This window comes from Coregonus lavaretus (genome assembly GCF_964263955.1).
Source record: "Coregonus lavaretus genome assembly, chromosome: 28".
In the NCBI taxonomy this organism is placed as follows: Eukaryota; Metazoa; Chordata; class Actinopteri; order Salmoniformes; family Salmonidae; genus Coregonus; species Coregonus lavaretus.
This window is the reverse complement of record NC_140015.1, coordinates 1,221,774-1,248,105: the sequence shown is the minus strand read 5'-3', so window position 1 is coordinate 1,248,105 and position 26,332 is coordinate 1,221,774. Positions and strand designations below refer to the sequence as shown.

Sequence of the window (26,332 nt, the reverse complement as noted above, 5' to 3'; positions counted from 1 at the left end):
AGGTACTCTTTTATAATGGTATTATATGAATTAGAGACTTCATGATGACCTGCAGAATAGTGTATTATACACTAAAGTAACAGTAATAATCACATGACATTACCAGCACAATGTTATAAAGGTAAGAGTTGGGGTCACAGTTATAACCTTCAGAACAGAGTCCAAGAGCTCCATTTTCAACGAGACCATAGCACACTCTATATTTGCTGTGGTGGTTTAGAACTTTGAATGCAGCAGCGAACATACGAGTGCACAGATGCTATTTCAAACATAAATGTTTTAGATGCGACCCAGGGATTGGTTTAAGGCACTGCCTGCGACAGTGGCGTGGTGCGTTGTGGGGGGATGGGGCAGGGTGCATTATGGGAAATAAATTGTACACCAAGGGAGGCTGGCGCTGTAACCTGATTTTGTGCTTATGATAGAGAGAGAGATGGAGAGAGAGGGAAAGAGGAGAGAGAGGGAAAGAGGAGAGAGGACGAGAGAGGGAGTTAGAGAGAGAGGGGGGAGGAGAGAGCGAGAGGGAATGGAGAGAGAGCAATACAGAGGAGGAGCGAGGACGAGAGAGAGATGGAATACGAGCAGGAATACAAGCCATGAAACGGGGATGGAGAGGAGAAACACAGAGGGAGTTAGAGAGAGAAAGGTAGACAAAGATTGAAAGAACAAGAGACCGAGATGGAGAGAGATACAGAGACGGAGGGAACATCTTCCCAAGTCCAGAGAGAAAACAACAACAGCCCACACCCTGGCTGGAATCTCCTCCCTGTGCCATGTGCTTCCTTTGGGAGTGATTGTCAAGGCTCCGATTTAGAAGGCTTTTCGACAGACCCAAATGGTGCCCTATTCCCTTCATAGTGCACTAGTTTTGACCAGGGCCCATAGGTAGTCAATGGTGTGCACTATATAGAGGATAGGGTACCATTTTGGACCCAGATTTAGATAGACCCACTGGTAAATAAAGGCAACAACATCTTCTATGATTCCTCTCTGAGTCTCCATTGTATCCACGAAGGAGTGTAATTGATTTGAATTGACAACCCCACTCACTCTAAGGCTGAAATGTAGATAAAGATGTTCAAAGGACCATGAATGATTGTTGGATTCCTGATAGTTTGAGATCTCAACATGTTGATCCCTATATGCTATAAAGCACTTTGTGACAAATGTTGTTTTGAAAGAACATATACACAATTTGATTTATTGATTGAAATACAGTATGTACTATCAGAATAGAAATGCAACATCCCACCGCGTGGCGCTTCAATTCATTTCCTTTGATTAAAAAGAGGGCCTGTTATTGTTTTGGCTTCATCTAGCGCTAGGCTATCTATCTGCTCACCAGACCACCCCTACTGTGGATGCTGCTGGGTCTGGCTGGGGAGGAGGGGTGCACAGGGGCAAACAGTGTCCTGGGGAGGGCATTTGAAGGGCAGGAGGGTCTGCAGGACAGTTGCCTGGGGTGTAATAGTATATTGTGGCAAGGCGGGGTGTGTGTGTGTGAAGCCAGACTGCAGCACGATGCTATTGTTTTCTCATGATGTTGCCTTGCTTTGGTCAACTGTTGAGACTGGAGTTGTGTCCCAAATGGGGCCCATGTCCCTAACTTTAGCAGGTTTGCCTCCCGATGTTCCCGGTTCCTGTTATTTGAGGTCAGCCAGGCGATGGTAGAGCATATCTCTAGCAACAAGCAGGGCCTAGCTGCAGTCGGGGGATTACAGTACTAAGACTGCAGCCCGGCCGGCCCATTGTGCAAGGCTTTATAAACCCTGCAGACTGCAGAGAGAGCCCTTGGAAGGCAGGCAGGCCAGGCAGCTGTGTTCATTTTCTGCTTTCTGTACAAAGAGAGAGGAGAGCAGGGTCTGGTTCAGTTGGCACAACATGGGACAAAACACTTTGAAATGGAGGAGATACATGAACGTGTCACAAAAATAATGCTCATTTCCTTTTCAGGTTTCTAAATCACATTTATTCACATTTATTTATAAAGCCCTTTTTACATCAGCAGATGTACCCAGCCTAAAACTCCAAAGAGCAAGCAATGCAGAAGTAGAAGCATGGTGGCTAGGAAAAACCTAGAGAGGAACTAGGCTCTGAGGGGTGGCCAGTCCTCTTCTGGCTGTGCCGGGTGGAAATTATAAGAGTACATGGCCATTAAGGCCAGAACGTTCTTCAGTATTCAATCTCTCCCTATGACAGTCTGCTGTCAAGATGCTTGTGTCACGCCCTGGCTCTAGGGACTCTTTTATGTTGAGCCAGGGTGTGTAGTGTCTATGTGTTGTGTTCTATGTTCACGATCTAGTTTATGTGTTTCTATGTTGGCCGGGGTGGTTCTCAATCAGAGGCAACGTGAATCAGCTGTTGCTTGTTGTCTCTGATTGGGAACCATACTTAGGCAGCCTATTGTGCAATTGTCTTTTGTGGGATCTTGTTCCGTGAAGGTTTGTGTATGTTACCGAGGACTTCACGTATCGTTTTGTTGTTTTTGTTCGTGTGGTGAATTAAAATAAAAGTATGTACTCATATCACGCTGCGCCTTGGTCCGCTCCTTTTGACGATCGTGACAGAAGATCCCACCAATACTGGACCAAGCAGCGTGTCCAGGAGCACACGCAGGAGGTAACGTTAGTGGATGTCCTCCTCGGTTGGGGGCAGATTACGGAGGAGGAGGCCGTCCGTTACCGGAGGGCGATGAAAGGGGAGACCCAGGCAGGAGAGGAGAAGCGGCGCCAACCGGGTCGTCGTCGGACAGGCGAGAGGCACCCCCAAGACATTTTTTTTGGGGGGGCACATGGCATGGACGACGGGGCTGCTGTAGGCAGATAAAGGGCGAGTTTGTGGACATGGAGAGAAGGCCACCAGGTTACGGGGGCCATTGGTCATTAGAGGGAAGGAAAGTGTAGAGGCACGGCGAGAGGTACTGAAGTGTGTTACCAGTCCGGTCTGGCCCGTTCCTGATCCCCGTATAAGGCCAGTGGTGTGTGTTCCCAGTGCGGTCCGGCCTGTTCCTGTCCCTCGCACCAAGCCTGTGATGCACGTCGCCAGCCTGGCCCGGCCTGTTCCTTTCCCTCGCACCAAGCCAATGGTGCGCGTCGTCAGCCCGGCCCGGCCTGGCCTGTTCCTGCCCCTCGCACCAAGCCAATGGTGCGCGTCGCCAGCCCGGCCCGGCCTGTTCCTGCCCCTCGCACCAAGCCAATGGTGCGCGTCGCCAGCCCGGCCCGGCCTGTTCCTGCCCCTCGCACCAAGCCAATGGTGCGCGTCGCCAGCCCGGCCCGGCCTGTTCCTGCCCCTCGCACCAAGCCAATGGTGCGCGTCGCCAGCCCGGCCCGGCCTGTTCCTGCTCCCCGCACCAAGCCTGTGGTGCGCATCGTCAGCCCGATCCGGCCCGTTCCTGCTCCCCGCACCAAGCCAGGGGTGCGCGTCGTCAGCCCGGTCCGGCCCATTCCTGCTCCCCGCACCAAGTCTGTGGTGCGCGTCGTCAGTCCGGCACAGCCCGTGCCCGTTTCACCGGTGCCTGGTCAGGTACCGGTCAGCTGCTCCACACCGGAGCCTAAGCAATCCGCTCCACCGATGTCCAGTCCAGCTCCAGCCAGCAGGGCCAGACCAGACCAGGGGCGCTACGGGGGGGTTGATAGAGGGTGGTGGTCACGCCCGGAGCCGGATCCGCCTCCGAGGAGGAATGCCCACCCGGCCCCTCCCCTGTTGGGTTTATGTGGGCGCGGTCGCAGTCCGCGCCTTTGGGGGGGGGGGGGGGGGGGTACTGTCACGCCCTGGCTCTAGGGACTCTTTTATGTTGAGCCAGGGTGTGTAGTGTCTATGTGTTGTGTTCTATGTTCACGATCTAGTTTATGTGTTTCTATGTTGGCCGGGGTGGTTCTCAATCAGAGGCAACGTGAATCAGCTGTTGCTTGTTGTCTCTGATTGGGAACCATACTTAGGCAGCCTATTGTGCAATTGTCTTTTGTGGGATCTTGTTCCGTGTAGGTTTGTGTATGTTACCGAGGACTTCACGTATCGTTTTGTTGTTTTTGTTCGTGTGGTGAATTAAAATAAAAGTATGTACTCATATCACGCTGTGCCTTGGTCCGCTCCTTTTGACGATCGTGACAGCTTGCTTCAAGATGTCCACCATTGTTCCTATACCCAAGAAAGCAAAGGTACAGTGGCTTGCGAAAGTCTTCACCCCCCTTGGCATTTTTCCTATTTTGTTGCCTTACAACCTGGAATTAAAATGGATTTTGGGGGGGTTTGTATCATTTGATTTACACAACATGCCTACCACTTTGAAGATGCAAAATTAATTTTTTTGTGAAACAAACAAGAAATAAGACAAAAAAACAGAACTTGAGCGTGCATAACTATTCATCCCCCCAAAGTCAATACTTTGTAGAGCCACCTTTTGCAGCAATTACAGCTGCAAGTCTCTTGGGGTATGTCTCTATAAGCTTGGCACTGGGATTTTTGCCCATTCTTCAAGGCAAAACTGCTCCAGCTCCTTCAAGTTAGATGGGTTCTGCTGGTGTACAGCAATCTTTATGTCATACCACAGATACTCAATTAGATTGAGGTCTGGGCTTTGACTAGTCCATTCCAAGACATTTAAATGTTTCCCTTAAACCACTCGAGTGTTGCTTTAGCAGTACCATCCCAGTCTCATATCTCTGGAAGACTGAAACAGGTTTCCCTCAATAATTTCCCTGTATTTAGCACCATCCATCATTCCTTCAATTCTGACCAGTTTCACAGTCCCTGCCGATGAAAAACATCCCCACAGCATGATGCTGCCACCACCATGCTTCACTGTGGGGATGGTGTTCTCGGGGTGATGAGAGGTGTTGGGTTTGCGCCAGACATAGCGTTTTCCTTGATGGCCAAAAAGCTCAATTTTAGTCTCATCTGCCCAGAGTACCTTCTTCCATATGTTTGGGGAGTCTCCCACATGCCTTTTGGCGAACACCAAACGTGTTTGCTTATTGTTTTCTTTAAGCAATGGCTTTTTTCTGGCCACTCTTCCGTAAAGCCCAGCTCTGTGGAGTGTTCGGCTTAAAGTGGTCCTATGGACAGATACTCCAATCTCCGCTGTGGAGCTTTGCAGCTTTGGTCTCTTTGTTGCCTCTCTGATTAATGCCCTCCTTGCCTGGTCCGTGAGTTTTGGTGAGCGGCCCTCTCTTGGCAGGTTTGTTGAGGTGCCATATTCTTTCAATTTTTTAATAATGGATTTAATGGTGCTCCGTGGGATGTTCAAAGTTTCTGATATTTTTTTATAACCCAATCCTGATCTGTACTTCTCCACAACTTTGTCCCTGGCCTGTTTGGAGAGCTCCTTGGTCTTCATGGTGCCGCTTGCTTGGTGGTGCCCCTTGCTTAGTGGTTTTGCAGACTATGGGGCCTTTCAGAACAGGTGTATATATACTGAGATCATGTGACAGATCATGTGACACTTAGATTGCACACAGGTGGACTTACAGTGGGGAAAAAAAGTATTTAGTCAGCCACCAATTGTTCAAGTTCTCCCACTTAAAAAGATGAGAGAGGCCTGTAATTTTCATCATAGGTACACGTCAACTATGACAGACTAATTGAGATTTTTTTTCTCCAGAAAATCACATTGTAGGATTTTTTATGAATTTATTTGCAAATTATGGTGGAAAATAAGTATTTGGTCACCTACAAACAAGCAAGATTTCTGGCTCTCACAGACCTGCAACTTCTTCTTTAAGAGGCTCCTCTGTCCTCCACTCGTTACCTGTATTAATGGCACCTGTTTGAACTTGTTATCAGTATAAAATACACCTGTCCACAACCTCAAACAGTCACACTCCAAACTCCACTATGCCAAGACCAAAGAGCTGTCAAAGGACACCAGAAACAAAATTGTAGACCTGCACCAGGCTGGGAAGACTGCATCTGCAATAGGTAAGCAGCTTGGTTTGAAGAAATCAACTGTGGGAGCAATTATTAGGAAATGGAAGACATACAAGACCACTGATAATCTCCCTCGATCTGGGGCTCCAGGCAAGATCTCACCCCGTGGGGTCAAAATGATCACAAGAACGGTGAGCAAAAATCCCAGAACCACACGGGGGGACCTAGTGAATGACCTGCAGAGAGCTGGGACCAAAGTAACAAAGCCTACCATCAGTAACACACTACGCCGCCAGGGACTCAAATCCTGCAGTGCAAGACGTGTCCCCCTGCTTAAGCCAGTACATGTCCAGGCCCGTCTGAAGTTTGCTAGAGTGCATTTGGATGATCCAGAAGAGGATTGGGAGAATGTCATATGGTCAGATGAAACCAAAATATAACCTTTTGGTAAAAACTCAACTCGTCGTGTTTGGAGGACAAAGAATGAAAAGTTGCATCCAAAGAACACCATACCTACTGTGAAGCATGGGGGTGGAAACATCATGCTTTGGGGCTGTTTTTCTGCAAAGGGACCAGGACGACTGATCCGTGTAAAGGAAAGAATGAATGGGGCCATGTATCGTGAGATTTTGAGAACCTCCTTCCATCAGCAAGGGCATTGAAGATGAAACGTGGCTGGGTCTTTCAGCATGACAATGATCCCAAACACACCGCCCGGGCAACGAAGGAGTGGCTTCGTAAGAAGCATTTCAAGGTCCTGGAGTGGCCTAGCCAGTCTCCAGATCTCAACCCCATAGAAAATCTTTGGAGGGAGTTGAAAGTCTGTGTTGCCCAGCGACAGCCCCAAAACATCACTGCTCTAGAGGAGATCCGCATGGAGGAATGGGCCAAAATACCAGCAACAGTGTGTAAAAACCTTGTTAAGACTTACAGAAAACGTTTGACCTGTGTCATTGCCAACAAAGGGTATATAACAAAGTATTGAGAAACTTTTGTTTTTGACCAAATACTTATTTTCCACCATAATTTGCAAATAAATTCATTAAAAATCCTACAATGTGATTTTCTGGATTTCTTTTTCTTATTTTGTCTGTCATAGTTGACGTGTACCTATGATGAAAATTACAGGCCTCTCTCTATTTTTAAGTGGGAGAACTTGCACAATTGGTGGCTGACTAAATACTTTTTTCCCCACTGTATTTTCAAATAAACCAAATTAGCCTTATCAACACAGTAGGCCTAAATATTTCCTAACAATATTATAACTTAAATATACTTACTCCTCAATCAGATCAAGGACATCTTGTGAATTATTTTCATTGTCTCTAAGGAACCTATCTGGGGCAGACACTCAACATTTTTTGTGTGTACCATTCCTTTGCCATAGTTTTTCCTGTTAAAAAAACTAAACAAATGAATGTCTGTGTCGCCCGTGAGCTCTCAAATACCTTGCCAGTCTCTCACTCTATGAAATGTGATTTTCTGGAGAAAGAAATTCTCAATTTGTCTGTCATAGTTGACGTGTACATATGATGAAAATTACAGGCCTCTCTCATCTTTTTAAGTAGGAGAACTTGCACAATTGGTGGCTGACTAAATACTTTTTTTCCCCACTGTACATTTACATCATTTAGCAGACGCTCTTATCCAGAACGACTTACAAATTGGTGCACTCATCTTTTGATAGCCAGTGGGACAACCACCTTTTTTATATTTTTATGGGGGGTGGGGGAAGAAGGATTACTTTATACTATTCCAGGTATTCCTTAAAGAGGTAGGGTTTCAAGTGTCTCCGGAAGGTGGTCAGTGACTCCGTTGTCCTGGCGTCATGGGGGAGCTTGTTCCACCATTGGGGTGCCAATGAAGTGACTTTATTTAACTAATTATGTGACTTCTGAAGGTAATTGGTTGCACCAGATCTTATTTAGGGGCTTCATAGCAAAGGGGGTGAATACATATGCAAGCACCACTTTTCCGTTATTTATTTTTTAGAATGTTTTGAAACAAGTTATTTTTTTCATTTCACTTCACCAATTTGGACTATTTTGTGTATGTCCATTACATGAAATCCAAATAAAAATCCATTTAAATTGCAGGTTGTAATGCAACAAAATAGGAAAAACGCCAAGGGGGTGAATACTTTTGCAAGGCACTGTAACTGAACTAAATGACTATCGCCCCGTAGCACTCACTTCTGTCATCATGAAGTGCTTTGAGAGGCTAGTTAAGGATCATATCACCTCTACCTTACCTGTCACCCTAGACCCACTTCAATTTGCTTACCGCCCCAATAGATCCACAGACGATGCCATCGCACTGCACACTGCCCTATCCCATCTGGACAAGAGGAATACCTATGTAAGAATGCTGTTCATTGACTAGCTCAGCATTCAACACCATAGTACCCTCCAAGCTCATCATTAAGCTCATGGCCATGGGTCTGAACCCCGCCCTGTGCAACTGGGTCCTGGACTTCCTGACGGGCTGCCCCCAGGTGGTGAAGGTAGGAAACAACACCTCCACTTCGCTGATCCTCAACACTGGGGCCCCACAAGGGTGCGTGCTCATCCCCCTGCTGTACTCCTTGTTCACACGACTGCGTGGCCATGCACACCTCCAACTCAATCAAGTTTGCAGACGACACAACAGTAGTAGGCCTGATTACCAACAATGACGAGACAGCCTACAGAGAGGAGGTGAAGACCCTGGGAGTGTGGTGCCAGGAAAATAACCTCTCCCTCAATGTCGACAAAACAAAGGAGCTGATCGTAGACTTCAGGAAACAGCAGAAGGAGCACGCCCATATCCACATCGACGGGACTGCTGTGGAGCAGGTGGAAAGCTTTAAGTTCCTCAGCGTACACATCACTGACGATCTGAAATGGTCCACCCACGCAGACAGTGTGTTGAAGAAGGCGCAACAGCGCCTCTTCAACCTCAGGAGGCTGAAGAAATTTGTCTTGGCGCCTAAAACCCTCACACATTTTTACAGATGCACAATTGAGAGCATCTTGTCGGGCTGTATCACCGCCTGGTACGGCAACTGCACCACCCGCAACCACAGGGCTCTCCAGAGGGTGGTGCGGTCTGCCCATCGCATCACCGGGGGCTACACTACATGCCCTCCAGGACACCTACAGCACCCGATGTCACAGGAAGGCCAAAAGATCATCAAGGACAACAACCATCCGAGCCACTGCCTGTTCACCCCGCTATCATCCAGAAGGCGAGGTCAGTATAGGTGCATCAAAGCTGGGACCGAGAGACTGAAAAACTGCTTCAATCTCAAGGCCATCAAACTGCTTTACTCATCTCATATGTATATACTGTATTCTATTCTACTGTATTTTAGTCTGCCACTCCGACATTGTTCGTCCTAATATTTATAATATTTATATATTCCTTAATTACATTCTTTTACTTTTAGATGGTGTGTATAGTGTGTATTGTTGTGAATTGTTAGAAATTACTGCACTGTCGGAGCTAGAAACACAAGCATTTCGCTACACCCGCAATAACATCTGCTAAACATCTGTATGTGACAAACACAATTTGATTTGAAGATGTTGAAACGTCCTTGTTGCTGGCATTGTTATTTTATGAGAGACATTTCATACTGTGCATTATGCTATATTATACACTCTTAAATTATTTTAGAATAATTTATACTACATTAGAATCTAAAGGGTTCTTCTGCTGTCCCCATGGGAGAACCCTTTGAAGAACCCTTTAGGGTTTCATGTAGAACCTTTTTCATATAGGGTTCTATCTGGAACCCAAAATGGTTCTTCAAATGGTTCTCACATGAGGACAGCCGAAGAACCCTTTTGGAATCCCTTTTTCTAAGAGTGTATCAATATGATATATTTTACAATGTGAGTATTTTACCACACACCATGCATTCATGTAATTGATCAATTGTTATGCTGCATACGATAGGGTTGAACATTATTAACTTTTTCCTATGTACAGTGCATTCGGAAAGTATTCAGACCCCTTGACTTTTTCCACATTTTGTTACAGTTGAAGTCAGAAGTTTACACACACATCTTAGCCAAATACATTTAAAATACCTGTCTTAGGTCAGTTAGGATCACCACTTTATTTTAAGAATGTCAAATTTCAGAGTAATAGTAGAGAGTGATTTATTTCAGCGTTTATTTCTTTCATCACATTCCCAGTGGGTCGGAAGTTTACATACACTCAATTAGTATTTGGTAGCATTGCCTTTAAATTGTTTAACTTGGGTCAAACGTTTCGGTAGCCTTCCACAAGCTTCCCACAATAAGTTGGGTGAGTTTTGGCCTATTCCTCCTGATAGAGCTGGTGTAACTGCGTCAGGTTTGTAGGCCTCCTTGCTCGCACACGCTTTTTCAGTTCTGCCCACAAATCTTCTATAGGATTGAGGTCAGGGCTTTGTGATGGCCACTCCAATACCTTGACTTTGTTGTCCTTAAGCCATTTTGCCACAACTTTGGAAGTATGCTTGGGATCATTGTCTATTTGGAAGACCCATTTGCGACCAAGCTTTAACTTCCTGACTGATGTCTTGAGATGTTGCTTCAATATAGCCACATAATTTTCCTTCCTCATGATGCCAACTATTTTGTGAAGTGCACCAGTCCCTCCTGCAGCAAAGCACCCCCACAGCATGATGCTGCCACCCCCGTGCTTCACGGTTGGGATGGTGTTCTTCGGCTTGCAAGCAACCCCCTTTTTCCTCCAAACGTAACGATGGTCATTATGGCCAAACAGTTCTATTTTTGTTTCATCAGACCAGAGGACATTTCTCCAAAAAGTACAATCTTTGTCCCCATGTGCAGTTGCAAACCGTAGTCTGGCATTTTTATGGCGGTTTTGGAGCAGTGGCTTCTTCCTTGCTGAGCGGCCTTTCAGGTTATGTCGATATAGGACTTGTTTTACTGTGGATATAGATACTTTTGTACCTGTTTTCTCCAGCATCTTCACAAGGTCCTTTGAGGCTGTTCTGGGATTGATTTGCACTTTTCGCACCAAAGTACGTTAATCTCTAGGAGACAGAACGCGTCTCCTTCCTGAGCGGTGTGATGGCTGCGTGGTCCCATGGTGTTTATACTTGCGTACTATTGTTTGTACAGATGAACGTGGTACCTTCGGGCGTTTGGAAATTGCTCCCAAGGATGAACCAGACTTGTGGAGGTCTACAATTTTTTTCTGAGGTCTTGGCTGATTTATTTTGATTTTCCCATGATGTCAAGCAAAGAGGCACTGAGTTTGGTATGGTATGCCTTGAAATACATCCACAGGTACACCTCCAATTGACTCAAATTATGTCAATTAGCCCATCAGAAGCTTCTAAAGCCATGACATCATTTTCTGTAATTCTCCAAGCTGTTTAAAGGCACAGTCAACTTAGTGTATTTAAACTTCTGACCCACTGGAATTGTGATACAGTGAATTATAAGTGAAATAATGTGTCTGTAAACAATTGTTGGAAAAATGACTTGTGTCATGCACAAAGTAGATGTCCTAACCGACTTGCCAAAACTATAGTTTGTTAACAAGAAATTTGTGGAGTGATTGAAAAACGAGTTTTAATGACTCCAACCTAAGTGTTTGTGAACTTCCGACTTCAACTGTACGTTAGAGCCTTATTCTAAAATAGATTTTTAAAAATAAAAAAATGTCATAAATCTACACATAATACCCCATAATTACAAAGCAAAAACAGGTTTTTAGAAATGTTTGCAAATTTATTACAAATATAAACCGGAAATATCCCATTTACATAGGTATTCAGACCCTTTACTCAGTACTTTGTTGAAGCACCTTTGGCAGCGATTACAGCCTCGAGTCTTCTTGGGTGTGACGCTACAAGCTTGGCACACCTGTATTTGAGGAGTTTCCCATTCTTCTCTGCAGATCCTCTCAGGCTCTGTCAGGTTGGATGGGGGGGGAGTGTCGCTTCACAGCTATTTTCAGGTCTCTCCAGAGATGTTCGATCGGGTTGAAGTCTGGGCTCTGGCTGGGCCACTCAAGGACATTCAGAGACTTGTCCTGAAGCCACTCCTGCTTTGTCTTGGCTGTGTGCTTAGGGTCGTTGTCCTGTTGGAAGGTGAACCTTTGCCCCAGTCTGCGGTCCTGAGCTCTCTGGAGCAGGTTTTCATCAACAATCTCTCTGTACTATGCTCCGATCATCTTTCCCTCGATCCTGACTAGTCTGCCAGTCCCTGCCACTGAAAAACATCCCCACAGCATGATGCTGCCACCCCCATGCTTCACCATAGGGATGGTGCCAGGTTTCCTCCAGACGTGACACTTGGCATTCAGGCCAAAGTGTTCAATCTTGGTTTCATCAGAACAGAGAATCTTGTATTGACCCACATTATGGCGTATTGTGTGTAGATTGAGGATTTTATTAATTTAATCAATTTTAGAGTAAGGCTGTAACGTAACAAAATGTGGTCCGAATACTTTCCGAATGCACTGTATTGACTATCTATTTTATCTTTGATGAAGATTTTTCCATTCTTGATTTGCAATTTCAATTCACTTCCTGAATTAATTGTTGGTTGTTTTCTCCCACGGAAATTGATAGAGTTTGAGGATACATTTCACTGTGTGTGAATGTTCTCTCCCATAAAAATGTATATGGCCGGTTTCCTGGACACAGAGTAAACTTAGTCCTGGGCAAAAAAACACTTTCAATGGAGATTCTCCATTGAGTAAGCTTTCTAGTCCAGGACTAGGCTTAATCTGTGTCCGGGAAACTGGCCCATTGCGTTTGAGGATGGTTTTGACTGACTGTGTGTGGTTGTTCTCTCCCACAGAAATTCATAGAGTTTGAGGATGCGTTGGAGGGGGAGAAGAAGGACCTGCAGACTCATGTGGAGAGCCTGGAACTGCAGGGGAAACAACTGGAGCTCAAGACCAAGAACTACTCTGACCAGAGTGAGTATTAAGGTGTTTTCACACTTGGTCCCTTTCTGACAATATTTGTGAACTCAGTGCAGTTCGCTTAATTTTTTGCCCAGTGTGAACACTCCAAAGGAACTCAGACCCCTCAAAAGGGACCCTGAAGCGAACCGAACTCGAGAGGTGGTCTGTTCGGTTCACTTGAATTCCTCGGTCCAGTTCCCTTTTTTAGGGCAATGTGAACACAAAGCTACCCAGGTTCGCTTGTCATTATTCCCGCACCACATTCTAGAATACTGCAACACCGTGTCCCCTGCCATAACCCCTCACATTGGTGCCACAAAAGAGAGAAGATGATTATCTGCCGTTCCGCAGAAAAAAATGTGTGTTTTTAGTTCAGATTATATGTTTGCAATATGTGATCTATAAAGAAAGCTTCATAACCTGTTTATTCACTTGTGGGGTTTGAATAGTGTGAGAAGACAACAATATATTTGGTGAGAATCACAACATAGGGTACAAAATCAATTATAGCTCTTAAAGGGGCAGTAGCTGACATTGGGTGTACAATTTTCAATTACATCATTATTTAACCTGCAGTTATTGATGTGTTATTTATTCTGTTACCAATCATATTTACATGTTAATAGTATCTTCTGATTATAATTATTATGTCTCATCTTTTAACTAAATGCAATCTATTAGCTTCCAAAATATACGTATATATAAATAGCTGTATGATAAAGCGTTCTGATGGAATGGCTTGTCCTGCACCTTGTAAAAACCCAGAGTGCATTGAATGAATGTTGGAAAAAGATCTTGGTTCCTTTCTAAACATAGCAATGTGAATGCAAAGAAGACTCGGACCACAAAATAGGTGAATTGAACTGGCAAAAGAGTCCTCATTTGAAGTCAAGGGCAGTGTGAATACAAAGAGAACTGAGTTCTTTTGCTTTTTTTACCCCAGAGTTCACTAAAGAGGACTGAGATCGGTTCTTTTAAAGAGGACTATTTGTGAAACACCCTTAGACTTAATAACTAGAACTACTCCGACTAGAGTGAGTATAAAATTATAATAACCAGAACTACTTCGATCAGATTGAGTATAGAACTATTAATAACTAGAACTACTCCGACCAGAGTGAGTATAGACTATTAATAACTAGAACTACTCCGACCAGAGTGCAGAGTGGTCCTCTGTAGCTCAATTGGTAGAGCATTGTGCTTGTAACGCCAGGTTAGTGGGTTCGATCCCCGGGACCACCCATACGTAAAAATGTATGCACACATGACTGTAAGTCGCTTTGGATAAAAGTGTCTGCTAAATGGCATATTATATTATTATATTATTATTATAATATCTACAACTACTCTGACCAGAGTGAGTATAGACTTAATAACTAGAAGTAACAATTTGATTTCGACAATGCCATTTGCCCACTACATGGGATAAACAGCTGCAGGTGATTGCACTGTATCTAACGGCATATACAGTGAGACAGATATGCCCAGCAGTGCGATGGATCAGACTTTGTTCACTTAAGACAACACATCGATTCTGCATGTGTTTTTCTGTTGCTCATCAGTCTTTAATAACTAGAACTACTCTGACCAGAGTGAGTAGTGCCGCAGTACTAAAACACTGTGTACTACTAAGAGCTAGAACTACTTCGACCAGAGTGAGTGTGTACTTCTCAAAACTAGCACACTGCAAGTGTGCACTAATTAGAACTAGCACAACTCAGAATTAGCACACTGTGAGTCTTCACTACTCAGAACTACCACACACACTGTGAGTCTGCATTACTCATAACTAGCACAATGTGACGGTGCACTATTGACAGCCAAGCACAAAGTGTATAGCCTAGCACACAGTGACTGTGCACTATTGTCTACCTACCATACATTGTGGAGGACTACACATCGCCTACTAGCACACAGTGGTTGTGAAGAGATGAGTCTTCAGTAAAGACTTAAAGGTCGAGACAGAGTCTGCGTCTCTCACATGGATAGGCAGACCATCAATCAAGGAGGAAACGGGCCTGCTACCATTTAGTGTTTCAAAGCAGACCAGCTTTAAATGGAGAGCACCATCACACTATCCACAGTCCAATATGGAGCCATGTCCAGCAAGTCCTGGACTAATAGGCACTTTCAATGGAGAATCTCATTTGAACAGGTTTGTTGTCCAAAATCTGTGTCCGGGAAACCAGCCCGAAGTGTCTAACCCACAGTGCTGTTGCAATGGGAGGCTGGTTGACTCTGATTCTGTTTATCTGGGTTTCAGTCACTCGTCTGGAGGAGCGTGAGTCAGACATGAAGAAGGAGTACAACGCTTTGCACCAGCGACACACAGAGGTAGGAACAGCCGTGTGTGTGTGCGTGTGCGTGCATGAGAGAGTTTAGTATCTGACTCCATACTAGCTGCTAGGGTTTGTACTTGATGTTGTTTGCCTGGTACAATAGAACCAAGTCAATGGAATTACATCCATCTTCCTCACTCATCCTCTCTCTTCCTGTCAGATGATTCAAACATACGTGGAGCATATTGAGAGGTCCAAGATGCAACAGGCAGGGAACAACAGCCAGTTAGAAGGGCCAGGCAGTGGACGGACGTGAGTGGCTGACTTTTTTAACATTTTCATCAGAAAACGTTGTTATCCCCCAGTGAGGAAATCCGTTGAGCAGCATACAGACAAAACAATACAGTTCATACAACAACATAGACATAAAATAATATAGATAGTTGTGACCTTTTTGGAAAGTGTGTGTGTGTGTGTGTGTGTGTGTGGGTGGGCGTGTGTGTGCAGGGGGAAGAGTATAAAAATGTATCCTGGCATAGCTTAGTAGTAGCAACTATGCTGAGTTAATGTTCTGTGCTTTGTTTTGTTTGGAATAAGTGTGCTAGGGTATAGTGTTCTGTGTTTAGTGTGCTGTAGTTGTGTTGTGCTGTGTGTGTAATGCCTTCTGTTGTGCTGCTGTGTGTTAGCCCGTGTTAGATTGTGTTGTGACACGTGATGTAGTGGTAAAAAAAAGAGGTGGGTAAAAGCTGATCGCTGTTTGTGGTGAGTAAAGTTACGCTCCTTATACTTTCAAAACCTTTTTTCCGCAAAAGGTGGGTAAATGCTTGTGCAAAATAAAAGATGTCAGTAAACAACATTTATGTGTGTTTACCCTCCCCTACACCACTTGTTGTGACCTGTTGTACCATGGTTTGGCCTCACTCTAATCACCATATGTCTGTCTCGTTTCACTCTGTGCTCGTGCTGTTGCACAGTCAACGCCACGTGTGGAGGAAAAGGTAAATCACTACCCGCAAAACCTCTTTGCCCCCCCCCACCATCCCCCCCATCCCTGTCCCCTCAATCCCAATCTCTTACATTGTTTGTCAGTTTTGGTCCTGGGTATATGACCTGGGTTGAAATACTTGAAAAATAATGTAATTAAACTTACTCAGGGGTTTGAACCAGGCTCAGATACAGTATTTATTTCACTAGTGCTGAGCGATTAGTGATTTTTTTAGGTCGGTTGCTTTCGGTTCGATTACTTATTATAGTTTTTTTTACATTAAATGCATTATGAAATAATGACATTAAAATTATTAGAGCTTTTTAATGGAAAAGCCAAAAATAGTGAACATTCAATTGCCAAAACATTGGAAATATTCTATTGCCTCTATAATAGAGAATTGCTATTAAATAATAAAATGTATCTCGTCAAACTTTCTCGTCATTGTTTTGTCTACTATCCTCTCTCTCATGCGGTGGCGTATACGGTCTGTGTGTAAAAGTGTATCAGAGCCTGAAAATAACAGGCGCAATGGATTATAGTCATTGTAATTAATTACCACGTTTCTGAGCTGAACTAGGTTGAATATTTGCTTAGTGAAAACTACAACTCCCTTCAGCCCAGCATACCATATAGTTATTGACTTAATTTCTCTCGTGAATGATTTGATTTCTCTCTAGAGAAACGGCGCGTTGGACTAACAAAAAAACAAAATGGAATTCAAGTAATTGAAACAACCTTTATACCACCCCCCCCCCAAAAAAATATAAAATAAATAAAAATAATAATAATCGGTTAATCGCTCAGCACTATTTTTCAGGTATTTAAAAACCTAGGTCTGCTGGGTATACAGGCTTTTGCTCCAGCCCAGCACTAACACACCTAATTCAACTGATGGGGGGCTTGTTGATTAGTTGAATCAGGACTGCAGACCCTGTGGTTCCCAGGACTAGGACTGACGATCACTGCCCTGGCTCCATTGACCAACCAGCCTCTCCTTGGACTAGAAGTTCCCCTGCCCCCAGAGTTCGTGCCTTTGTCCTTTACCTTCTCCTCTATCACCCACTGTTTATGGTCTGTCTGTCACGCAATTCGGTTCGGTTAGTTTTAGGCAGTCGTCCTGATGAGCCCTTCCAAGCTAGTTAGCTAGTTTATGCTTGTGGCTAGAAACTTCAGCGATAATTTGAAACTTGTCTGCCGAAGTCAGGACATGGGAGTGTATTCAGAATCATTACGTTTTTATCGGAGTAATTGTTCTTTATTTTTAATTTTGTATGTAGACATTAATGGCGTAGTTGTACATTTTCTGTGAAATTCACTACAATAAATGTGCTTTCGCTGTCACCCAGGCCTGATATTGGCTACACTAGCTAGCTACTTCCCACTCCTTACTGCGGGACAGCAGTGCTCGGCAAGCGGGAGAAAATGACACTGTGCCCCGTGTTCAATTCATTTATATTTAGGTTTTGTTATGTTTTAACAAACCTTTTTTTATTTTTGTACTTATGTATTGTATTGTAATGACCCAGCTGGGTCATAAAGTAAAAGAGAGACGGGCACCAGGTGTACAGGCAGAACACAGGTTTATTCCTGAATGGGCTATTGTTCAGGCCACAGCCCACGCCGCTAAACCTCGAACATACACAAATATAACATGTCAAGTCAAGGGTCCCAAAACAGAAGAGAGAGAGACGAGACCGTAACCCCTATTTAAGCATTCCAAAACCCAGCGGGATTACCCATCATACCCCCCCAACCTTTCCATCTGTCCTGGCATATTTAACCCCTGCTAGCACCCATGAGAACGATAACACACCCACGAACACAGAACACAATACTGGGTCGTTACATAGCCCCCCCCTTTCTAAACCCTAGCCCCTAGGGTTACAAAACAAAATCCTTAAAACGACCCGGAGGTCGCATCAGTCTCTTGTGCCTGCCCTTGACTCTCACTGGTGGACCCCCAGAACACTCATCTGCCCCAATGTCATTTCCAGCGCCCTCCGAAGAGGCAGCCCCTGTTCCAGGCTCAGGTTGCGCTAGAGTCTCCTCGCTAGACTGTCCCCGTGTGCTCACATCAGAGTCCTCACTTCCATTCCCTACCGTTTTCCTCCCTCTGTAGGGCGCCAATCGGTCCCGGTGGACCACCACCTTCCTGCTCCGTGGGGGAACCTCCACCCGGTACGTCACCTCCCCCACTCTCTCTATCACCAGGCACGGCCCCACCCAGGCACTGTCCAGCTTTGGGCACCGCCCCTTCTTGCGCGTGGGGTTGTGAAGCCACACGCGTTCTCCCGCTCCAAAGTGCCTCCCCCTAGCGCGTGAGTTATAGTGGCGCTTTTGGCGCATTCCTGCGTTCTCGAGTTGCTCTCTTGCGAAGGTGTGAGCCGCTTCTAACCGGTTCTGCAGACGACGAACATAGTTCGGGCCAGGCAAAACCCCGTCGTCGTTATCAGGAGGGTGGCCAAACGTCAGTTCGGCTGGGGTGCGCAACTCACGACCTAACATTAGTAGCGCTGGGGAGCACGCAGTCGATTCTTGAACAGCCGACCTACATGCCATAAGAATAAACGGTAAGTGGGTGTCCCAATCTCTCTGGTGTTTTGAGGTAACGATAGCCAGCTGTTGTGCTAATGTTCTGTTAAATCTTTCCACCAGCCCATCACTCTGGGGGTGAAGCGGAGTAGTGCGCGTCTTCTCCGCGCCTAACCGTCTACACAACTCTGAGAACACCCGTGACTCAAAGTTTCTCCCCTGGTCGCTGTGTATAGACTGTGGCACCCCAAATCGACTGATTATTCCCCCTACCAACGCATCAGCTACTGTTTCTGCCTCCTGGTCTGGGAGAGCGTAAGCCTCTGGCCACTTGGTGAAGTAGTCCATAGCAGTTAGAATCCACCTGTTACCGCTGTCTGTGGTTGGAAACGGTCCAACTATGTCTACCCCCAGTCTCTCCATGGGCTCCCCTACTGGGAATTGTTGTAGGAGGGCGTGTGACTGACCTGGAGGTCCTTTTTTAGCAGCACACTCGTCGCACTGCCTACAAAAGTCCTCCACATCCCTCCTGTGCCTGGCCCAATAGAAGCCTTTACGCACGCGCTTTAATGTTTTGGAGACCCCAAATGCCCTGCGCCTACTCCCCCGTGAAGCTGCTGTAACACGCTCCCTTGCAGCCTTTTGGGAACCACTACCTGCCACGTAATTTCTCCAGTAGCTGGAGAGAACAGCGCCGGGAAGATGGCTGCCGTTTTACAGCCCTCTAACCAATTGTACTATTATGTGTGTTTTTCCGCGTTATTTGTAATTTATTTTGTACATAATGTTTCTGCCATCGTCTCTTATAACCAAAAAGAGCTTCTGGATATCAGGACAGCGATTACTCACCTCGCATTGGACGAAGATTTTTTCTTCAACGAGGCGGTCGCGAAGGATATCCTACAGACACCCGACAAGGCCCAGATCCCCGTCATTCGCGTGAGGAAGAGACGGAGATATCGCGGACGCAGATCCGGGTGCCTTGTAAGGATCCGACGGCGAGCGAGTAAACTGCCTCTCCCATCAATCCTACTAGCCAACGTTCAATCTTTTGAGAATAAAATGGACGAGTTAAGATTACGGTTATCCTACCAACGGGACATTAAAAACTGTAATATCTTATGTTTCACGGAGTCGTGGCTGAACGACAACAATGATAACATTCAGCTAGCAGGCTATACGCTACATCGGCAGGACAGAACGTAAGACAAGGGGCGGCGGTCTGTGTATATTTGTAAACAACAGCTGGTGCACAAAATCAAATACTAAGGAAGTCTCGAGGTTTTGCTCGCCTGAGGTAGAGTATCTTATGATAAGCTGTAGACCACACTATTTACCAAGAGAGTTTTCATCTATATTTTTCATAGCTGTCTATTTACCACCACAAACCAATGCTGGCATTAAGATTGCTCTGAATGAGTTGTACAAGGCCATTAATCAACAGGAAAACGCTCATCCAGATGCAGCGCTCCTAGTGGCCGGGGACTTTAATGCAGGGAAACTTAAATCCGTTCTACCTAATTTCTACCAGCATGTTAAATGTGCAACCAGAGGGAAAAAAACTCTAGACCACCTTTACTCCACACACAGAGACGCATACAAAGCTCTCCCTCGCCCTCCATTTGGCAAATCTGACCATAACTCTATCCTCCTGATTCCTGCTTATAAGCAAAAACTGAAGCAGGAAGCACCAGTGATTCGGTTAATAAAAAAGTGGTCAGATGACGCAGATGCTAAGCTACAGGACTGTTTTGCTAGCACAGACTGGAACATGTTCCGGGATTCTTCAGACAGCATTGAGGAGTACACCACATCAGTCACTGGCTTCATCAATAAGTGCATCGATGATGTCGTCCCCACAGTGACCGTACGTACATACCCCAACCAGAAGCCATGGATTACAGGAAACATCCGCACTGAGCTAAAGGGTAGAGCTGCCGCTTTCAAGGAACGGGACTCTAACCCGGACGCTTATAAGAAATCCCGCTATGACCTCCGACGAATTATTATTATTATTATTATTATTATTATCAAACAGGCAAAGAGTCAATACAGGTCTAAGATTGAATCATACTACACTGGCTCTGACGCTCGTCGGATGTGGCAGGGCTTGAAAACTATTACAGACTACAAAGGGAAGCACAGCCGCGAGCTGCCCAGTGACACAAGCCTACCAGACGAGCTAAACCACTTCTATGCTCGCTTCGAGGCAAGCAACACTGAAGCATGCATGAGAGCACCAGCTGTTCCGGATGACTATGTGATCACGCTCTCCGTAGCCGATGTGAGTAAGACTTTTAAGCAGGTCAACATTCACAAGGCCGCAGGGCCAGACGGATTACCAGGACGTGTACTCCGAGCATGTGCTGACCAACTGGCAAGTGTCTTCACTGACATTTTCAACATGTCCCTGACTGAGTCTGTAATACCAACATGTTTCAAGCAGACCACCATAGTCCCCGTGCCCAAGAACTCTAAGATAACCTGCCTAAATGACTACCGACCCGTAGCACTGACGTCTGTAGCCATGAAGTGCTTTGAAAGACTGGTCATGGCTCACATCAACAGCATAATCCCAGAAACCCTAGACCCACTCCAATTTGCATACCGCCCCAACAGATCCACAGATGATGCAATCTCTATCGCACTCCACACTGCCCTTTCCCACCTGGACAAGAGGAACACCTACGTGAGAATGCTATTCATTGACTACAGCTCAGCATTCAACACCATAGTGCCCTCTAAGCTCATCACTAAGCTAAGGATCCTGGGACTAAACACCTCCCTCTGCAACTGGATCCTGGACTTCCTGACGGGCCGCCCCCAGGTGGTAAGGGTAGGTAACAACACATCTGCCACACTGATCCTCAACACGGGGGCCCCTCAGGGGTGCGTGCTCAGTCCCCTCCTGTACTCTCTGTTCACCCATGACTGCATGGCCAGGCACGACTCCAACACCATCATTAAGTTTGCCGACGACACAACAGTGGTAGGCCTGATCACCGACAACGATGAGACAGCCTATAGGGAGGAGGTCAGAGATCTGGCCGTGTGGTGCCAGGACAACAACCTCTCCCTCAACGTGACCAAGACAAAGGAGATGATTGTGGACTACAGGAAAAAAAAGAGGACTGAGCACGCCCCCATTCTCATCGACGGGGCTGTAGTGGAACAGGTTGAGAGCTTCAAGTTCTTTGGTATCCACATCACCAACGAACTATCATGGTCCAAACACACCAAGACAGTCGTGAAGAGGGCACGACAAAGCCTATTCCCCCTCAGGAGACTAAAAAGATTTGGCATGGGTCCTCAGATCCTCAAAAAATTCTACAGCTGCACCATCGAGAGCATCCTGACTGGTTGCATCACCGCCTGGTATGGCAACTGCTTGGCCTCCGACCGCAAGGCACTACAGAGGGTAGTGCGTACGGCCCAGTACATCACTGGGGCAAAGCTTCCTGCCATCCAGGACCTCTATACCAGGCGGTGTCAGAGGAAGGCCCTCAAAATTGTCAAAGACTCCAGCCACCCTAGTCATAGACTGTTCTCTCTGCTACCGCACGGCAAGCGGTACCGGAGTGCCAAGTCTAGGTCCAAAAGACTTCTCAACAGCTTCTACCCCCAAGCCATAAGACTCCTGAACAGCTAATCATGGCTACCCGGACTATTTGCACTGCCCCCCCACCCCATCCTTTTTACGCTGCTGCTACTCTGTTAAGTATTTATGCATAGTCACTTTAACTCTACCCACATGTACATATTACCTCAACTACCTCAACTAGCCGGTGCCCCCGCACATTGACTCTGCAACGGTACCCCCCTGTATATATAGCCTCCCTACTGTCACTTTATTTTACTGTATATATAGCCTCCCTACTGTCACTTTATTTTACTTCTGCTCTTTTTTTCTCAACACTTTTTTTGTTGTTGTTTTATTCTTACTTTTTTTGTTTAAAATAAATGCACTGTTGGTTAAGGGCTGTAAGTAAGCATTTCACTGTAATGTCTGCACCTGTTGTATTCGGCGCATGTGACCAATAAAATTTGATTTGATTTGATTTGATTTTCCACCCCCTCTGGAGCACTCCCTCAGCCACTCTAAGGACTGAGAATTTAGCTCACAGTCCTTTGGTGACTGGTGATAGAGGGGCTACTTCCCCCCACGGCGGTCGTCTTCTCTCTTCCACCCACCCCAGCACAGGACGCAGCTCTGCGTCCTCCTCCTGGCGACGCCTCCACTCCCCGACGTCCACAGCCTCAAGCTCCCGGCACTCTGTCACCCTCAGCTGACTCACCGTGGCGGTGACTCCCTCCTACATGCACAGTTCCCTCTCTCGCTCCACCCGTTTGGCGCAGTACCCACAGCCGTCCTCAGCACACGGGCGGCGGGACAAGGCGTCTGCATTGCTGTGGCGAAGGCCGGCCCTGTGCTTCACCTGGAAGTCGTAGGGTTGCAGCTCCTCCAACCAGCGGGCGATCTGACCCTCTGGCTCCTTGAAGGAGAGAAGCCACTGCAGGGCGGAGTGATCCGTCCGCACCACAAACAGCAGGCCCCCCAGGTAGTACTTGAAATAGCGTACTGCTGCCACGACAGCCAAAAGCTCCCTCCTTGTCACGCAGTAGCGTTTTTCAGCCTTATCAAAAGTTCTGCTGTAATAAGCTACTACGTGCTCCCCGTCAGAACCACGCTGAGCCAGCACAGCCCCCAAGCCCTCATTGCTTGCGTCGGTGTCCAGGATAAACGGACGGTTCGGGTCTGGTGAGGACAGGACAGGGGCCTCCACCAGGGCACGTTTGAGGGCCTCAAACGCCCGCTGGTGCTCTTCGGTCCACTGAAAAACAGTGTCCTTCTTGAGAAGGTGGTTCAAAGGAGCTGCTATCCCCACAAATCCTTTCACAAACCTACGATAGTAGGATGCCAGACCCAGGAAGCTCTTAACCTATTTTTTCCCCCTTGGAATTGGCCACCCCCTCACAGCCTCCACTTTGTCTGGCATCGTGCTGATGCCCTCACCACCCAGCTGATGACCCAGGAACGCCACCTCCCTTTGCATGAAATGGCACTTTTCCGGGTGTAATTTTAGCCCCGCCCCCGAGATCCTCTCCAGCACTCGCCTAAGTGCCCCCAGTGCCCCCTCAAACGATGTGCCGTGCACCAATATGTCGTCTAGGTACACGACACACTCGTCTCTTGGAACCCCCGCCAGCACTCTATCCTTGAGCCTCTCAAAGGTGGCAGGAGCATTACAAAGCCCGAAGCACAGCACCTTGAACTGCCAATGGCCCCTATCCGTGGAGAAGGCAGTTTTTTCACGTGCCCCAGGCGAGAGGGGCACCTGCCAGTAGCCACTGCGCAGATCAAGGGAAGAGAACCACGAGGACCCTCTGACGTGGTCTAGCGACTCATCGATCCTCGGTATGGGGTAAGAGTCTTTAGTGGTGACAGAATTTAGGCCCCTGTAGTCCGCACAAAACCTAAGTTTACCCCCTTTCTTAGGCACCATGACAACCGGCGCGGACCATGGGCTATCTGACGGCTCAATGAAATCAGCCCGCAACATGTCAGCAATAGCTGTGGCTGCTGCTTCCCTCTTGGCAAGGGGAATGCGACGGGCCAAATTTTAATGGGTTGGTTGTCCCCAGTGTCGATGTCGTGCTGAACCAGGTGCGTTTGCCCTACCTCATCTTCCCCCCAAGCGAAGCTATCTTTAAAGTCAAACAGCAGCTGCTTTAACTGTCTCTGTTGTCTCTCATCCAGACCTTGACAGTTTTTCAGCCACACAGCCTCAACGGCGTCGATAACTTCCTCCTTCCCCCCGTCGGGCTGATGGGGTGAAGAAGCCAGTGTGTTTTGGGCTACTGGGCTGCCTGTGCTTGCACCATTATGGGGAGTGAAGGTCGTTGCCGCCGGAGACAGCTGCTGGGATGGCACAACGACCAAGGGAGCAGCCGGGACAACCAGTGGAGTTTCGGCAAGCTTGGAGGAAGACGGAGGGACAGCCCTGCCCCCTGCTGGCCCTCCCGAAGGCGACATTCCCACTGTGGGCCCCCCCGACAGCCTCAAAGTGCCCGAAGCTAAGTCCAACTGAGCCCCACAGTTTTTCAAAAAGTCCATTCCCAGTATACAGGGGTCCTGTACCGCTGCTACCCACACCGGACACCCCACAGTTCTCCCCCCCACAGTCACAGACAACCGACACTTCCCTAACATGGGGGCTAGCTCCCCCGTGACAGTCCGTAGCTGGACAAGGGTCGGCTCCACCCACACCCCAACAGGTAGTATGTCTGGTCTCACCAGGGTTACTGTAGAGCCTGTGTCGACCAGGGCCAAACATTCCACCCCCTCTACCTTGACGATGACATTGCAGAAGTCCCCAATGGTGGTACGTCCCACCACAACTACCGGACTAGGAAACACGGTGGCAGCTACACCCTGGGGAAGCAGGTCCCCACCCTCTTGCCTGTGCTGCTGGGTACCTCTTCTGCTTACTGTGGGTTCGGGGGCGGAGGGGTGGGCCCGCGCTGCCCCCTGCGCGAGAACCCGCTGTCGTTTCCCTGGTGACGGGAGAATCTGCCACACTCCCGCTGAATGTGGCCAGGCTGGCCACAACCTCAGCAGACAATGGGAGTTGAGCTGACACTGCGATGTTGTCTGGAGCCCCTCTCAATGACAAGCGAAGCGGTCTTGACTAACCCGCCCAACTCGTCGACCCACTCTGGTTTGGTGACCCCCGGCACCCCGGCCGCCGCTGCTCTCACCTCTGGTTGACTGGCAACCTCCACTCTCACTCCCTCACCCCAGATCAGCTCCCTCTTCCTGGCTATCTCCACTGCAGCCCGCAGAGATGCTGGGTCCGACATCTGAACATGCTTACCCAGTTCGGTGGGGGAGAGCGCTCTAATAAAACTGTCCCGTGCCAGCTCGTCTTGCACCCCAATCGGCATAGTTGCATAAGCCCGCCTGGTCAGGCTCAGAATATCACTTGCCAACGCCTTTAATGATTCCCCCTGAAGTCTCTTTTTGTTACTCAGTCCAATCCGCAGCATGTTGGGCTGTGCATCACTGCCGAAACGGCCCCCCAATGCCTCCACTAGCGCACCGTAGTCACCCCTCTCGTCCGGAGCTAGCGTTAGCAGGCATGACGCCTCCTCTGCCAGGCTCAGGGCAAGCTGTAACCCTTTCGTCTCGTCAGACCACCTCCCGGCTCTAGCCAACAACTCGAATTGAGTGAAAAAAACGTCCCATTTACCTTGTCCATTGAACTTTGGAAGTTTAGCCGCTACCGTGGCTAATGGCAATATGGCGCTGCCATCTCTGTTTACATAAGGAGGCCCAGCCATTTCCGCACGCGGTGACGTCGATATCTCCGTCGCCGTGACGTCTGTTCTGGCCGAGCGGTTTGAAGGAAAACCCGCCCGTTCTGCCATCTTGCTGACTGACAATTTAACTTCCGCCATGTGGCTCTCCAGCTCTTCTACAGCCGTCGTCGCCTGACCCTCCCGACCGGGTACACCCGAGCCCACAACGGACACTTTGTTCGACTCTTCCTTAATTTTCCGCCTCGCCCCGATCATCATGACCGTAGATGCGAGTCACGCTAAAGCTAACCACGGCCTATACTGAAACAGCTAACTCGCCTAATCTCGATCTATCCCGTCATTCGAAAGCACTTCTGACACCAATGTAATGACCCAGCTGGGTCATAAAGTAAAAGAGAGACGGGCACCAGGTGTACAGGCAGAACACAGG

The 26,332-nt window shown here is 47.3% G+C and overlaps 1 protein-coding gene across 1 annotated transcript in view; it reads left to right on the top strand.

Moving 5' to 3' along the window:
* LOC311104220 (C-Jun-amino-terminal kinase-interacting protein 3-like) overlaps positions 1–26,332 on the top strand; it is a gene marked incomplete at both ends in the record, with an annotated part of 66,626 nt that overhangs the window by 6,130 nt on the left and 34,164 nt on the right. Inside the window, 4 exons of the mRNA XM_084145958.1 lie at positions 12,675–12,795; positions 15,047–15,117; positions 15,283–15,374; positions 16,037–16,060. Of these exons, the coding sequence (XP_084002084.1) occupies positions 12,675–12,795; positions 15,047–15,117; positions 15,283–15,374; positions 16,037–16,060 (308 nt within the window). The remainder of the gene's footprint in view (positions 1–12,674; positions 12,796–15,046; positions 15,118–15,282; positions 15,375–16,036; positions 16,061–26,332) is intronic.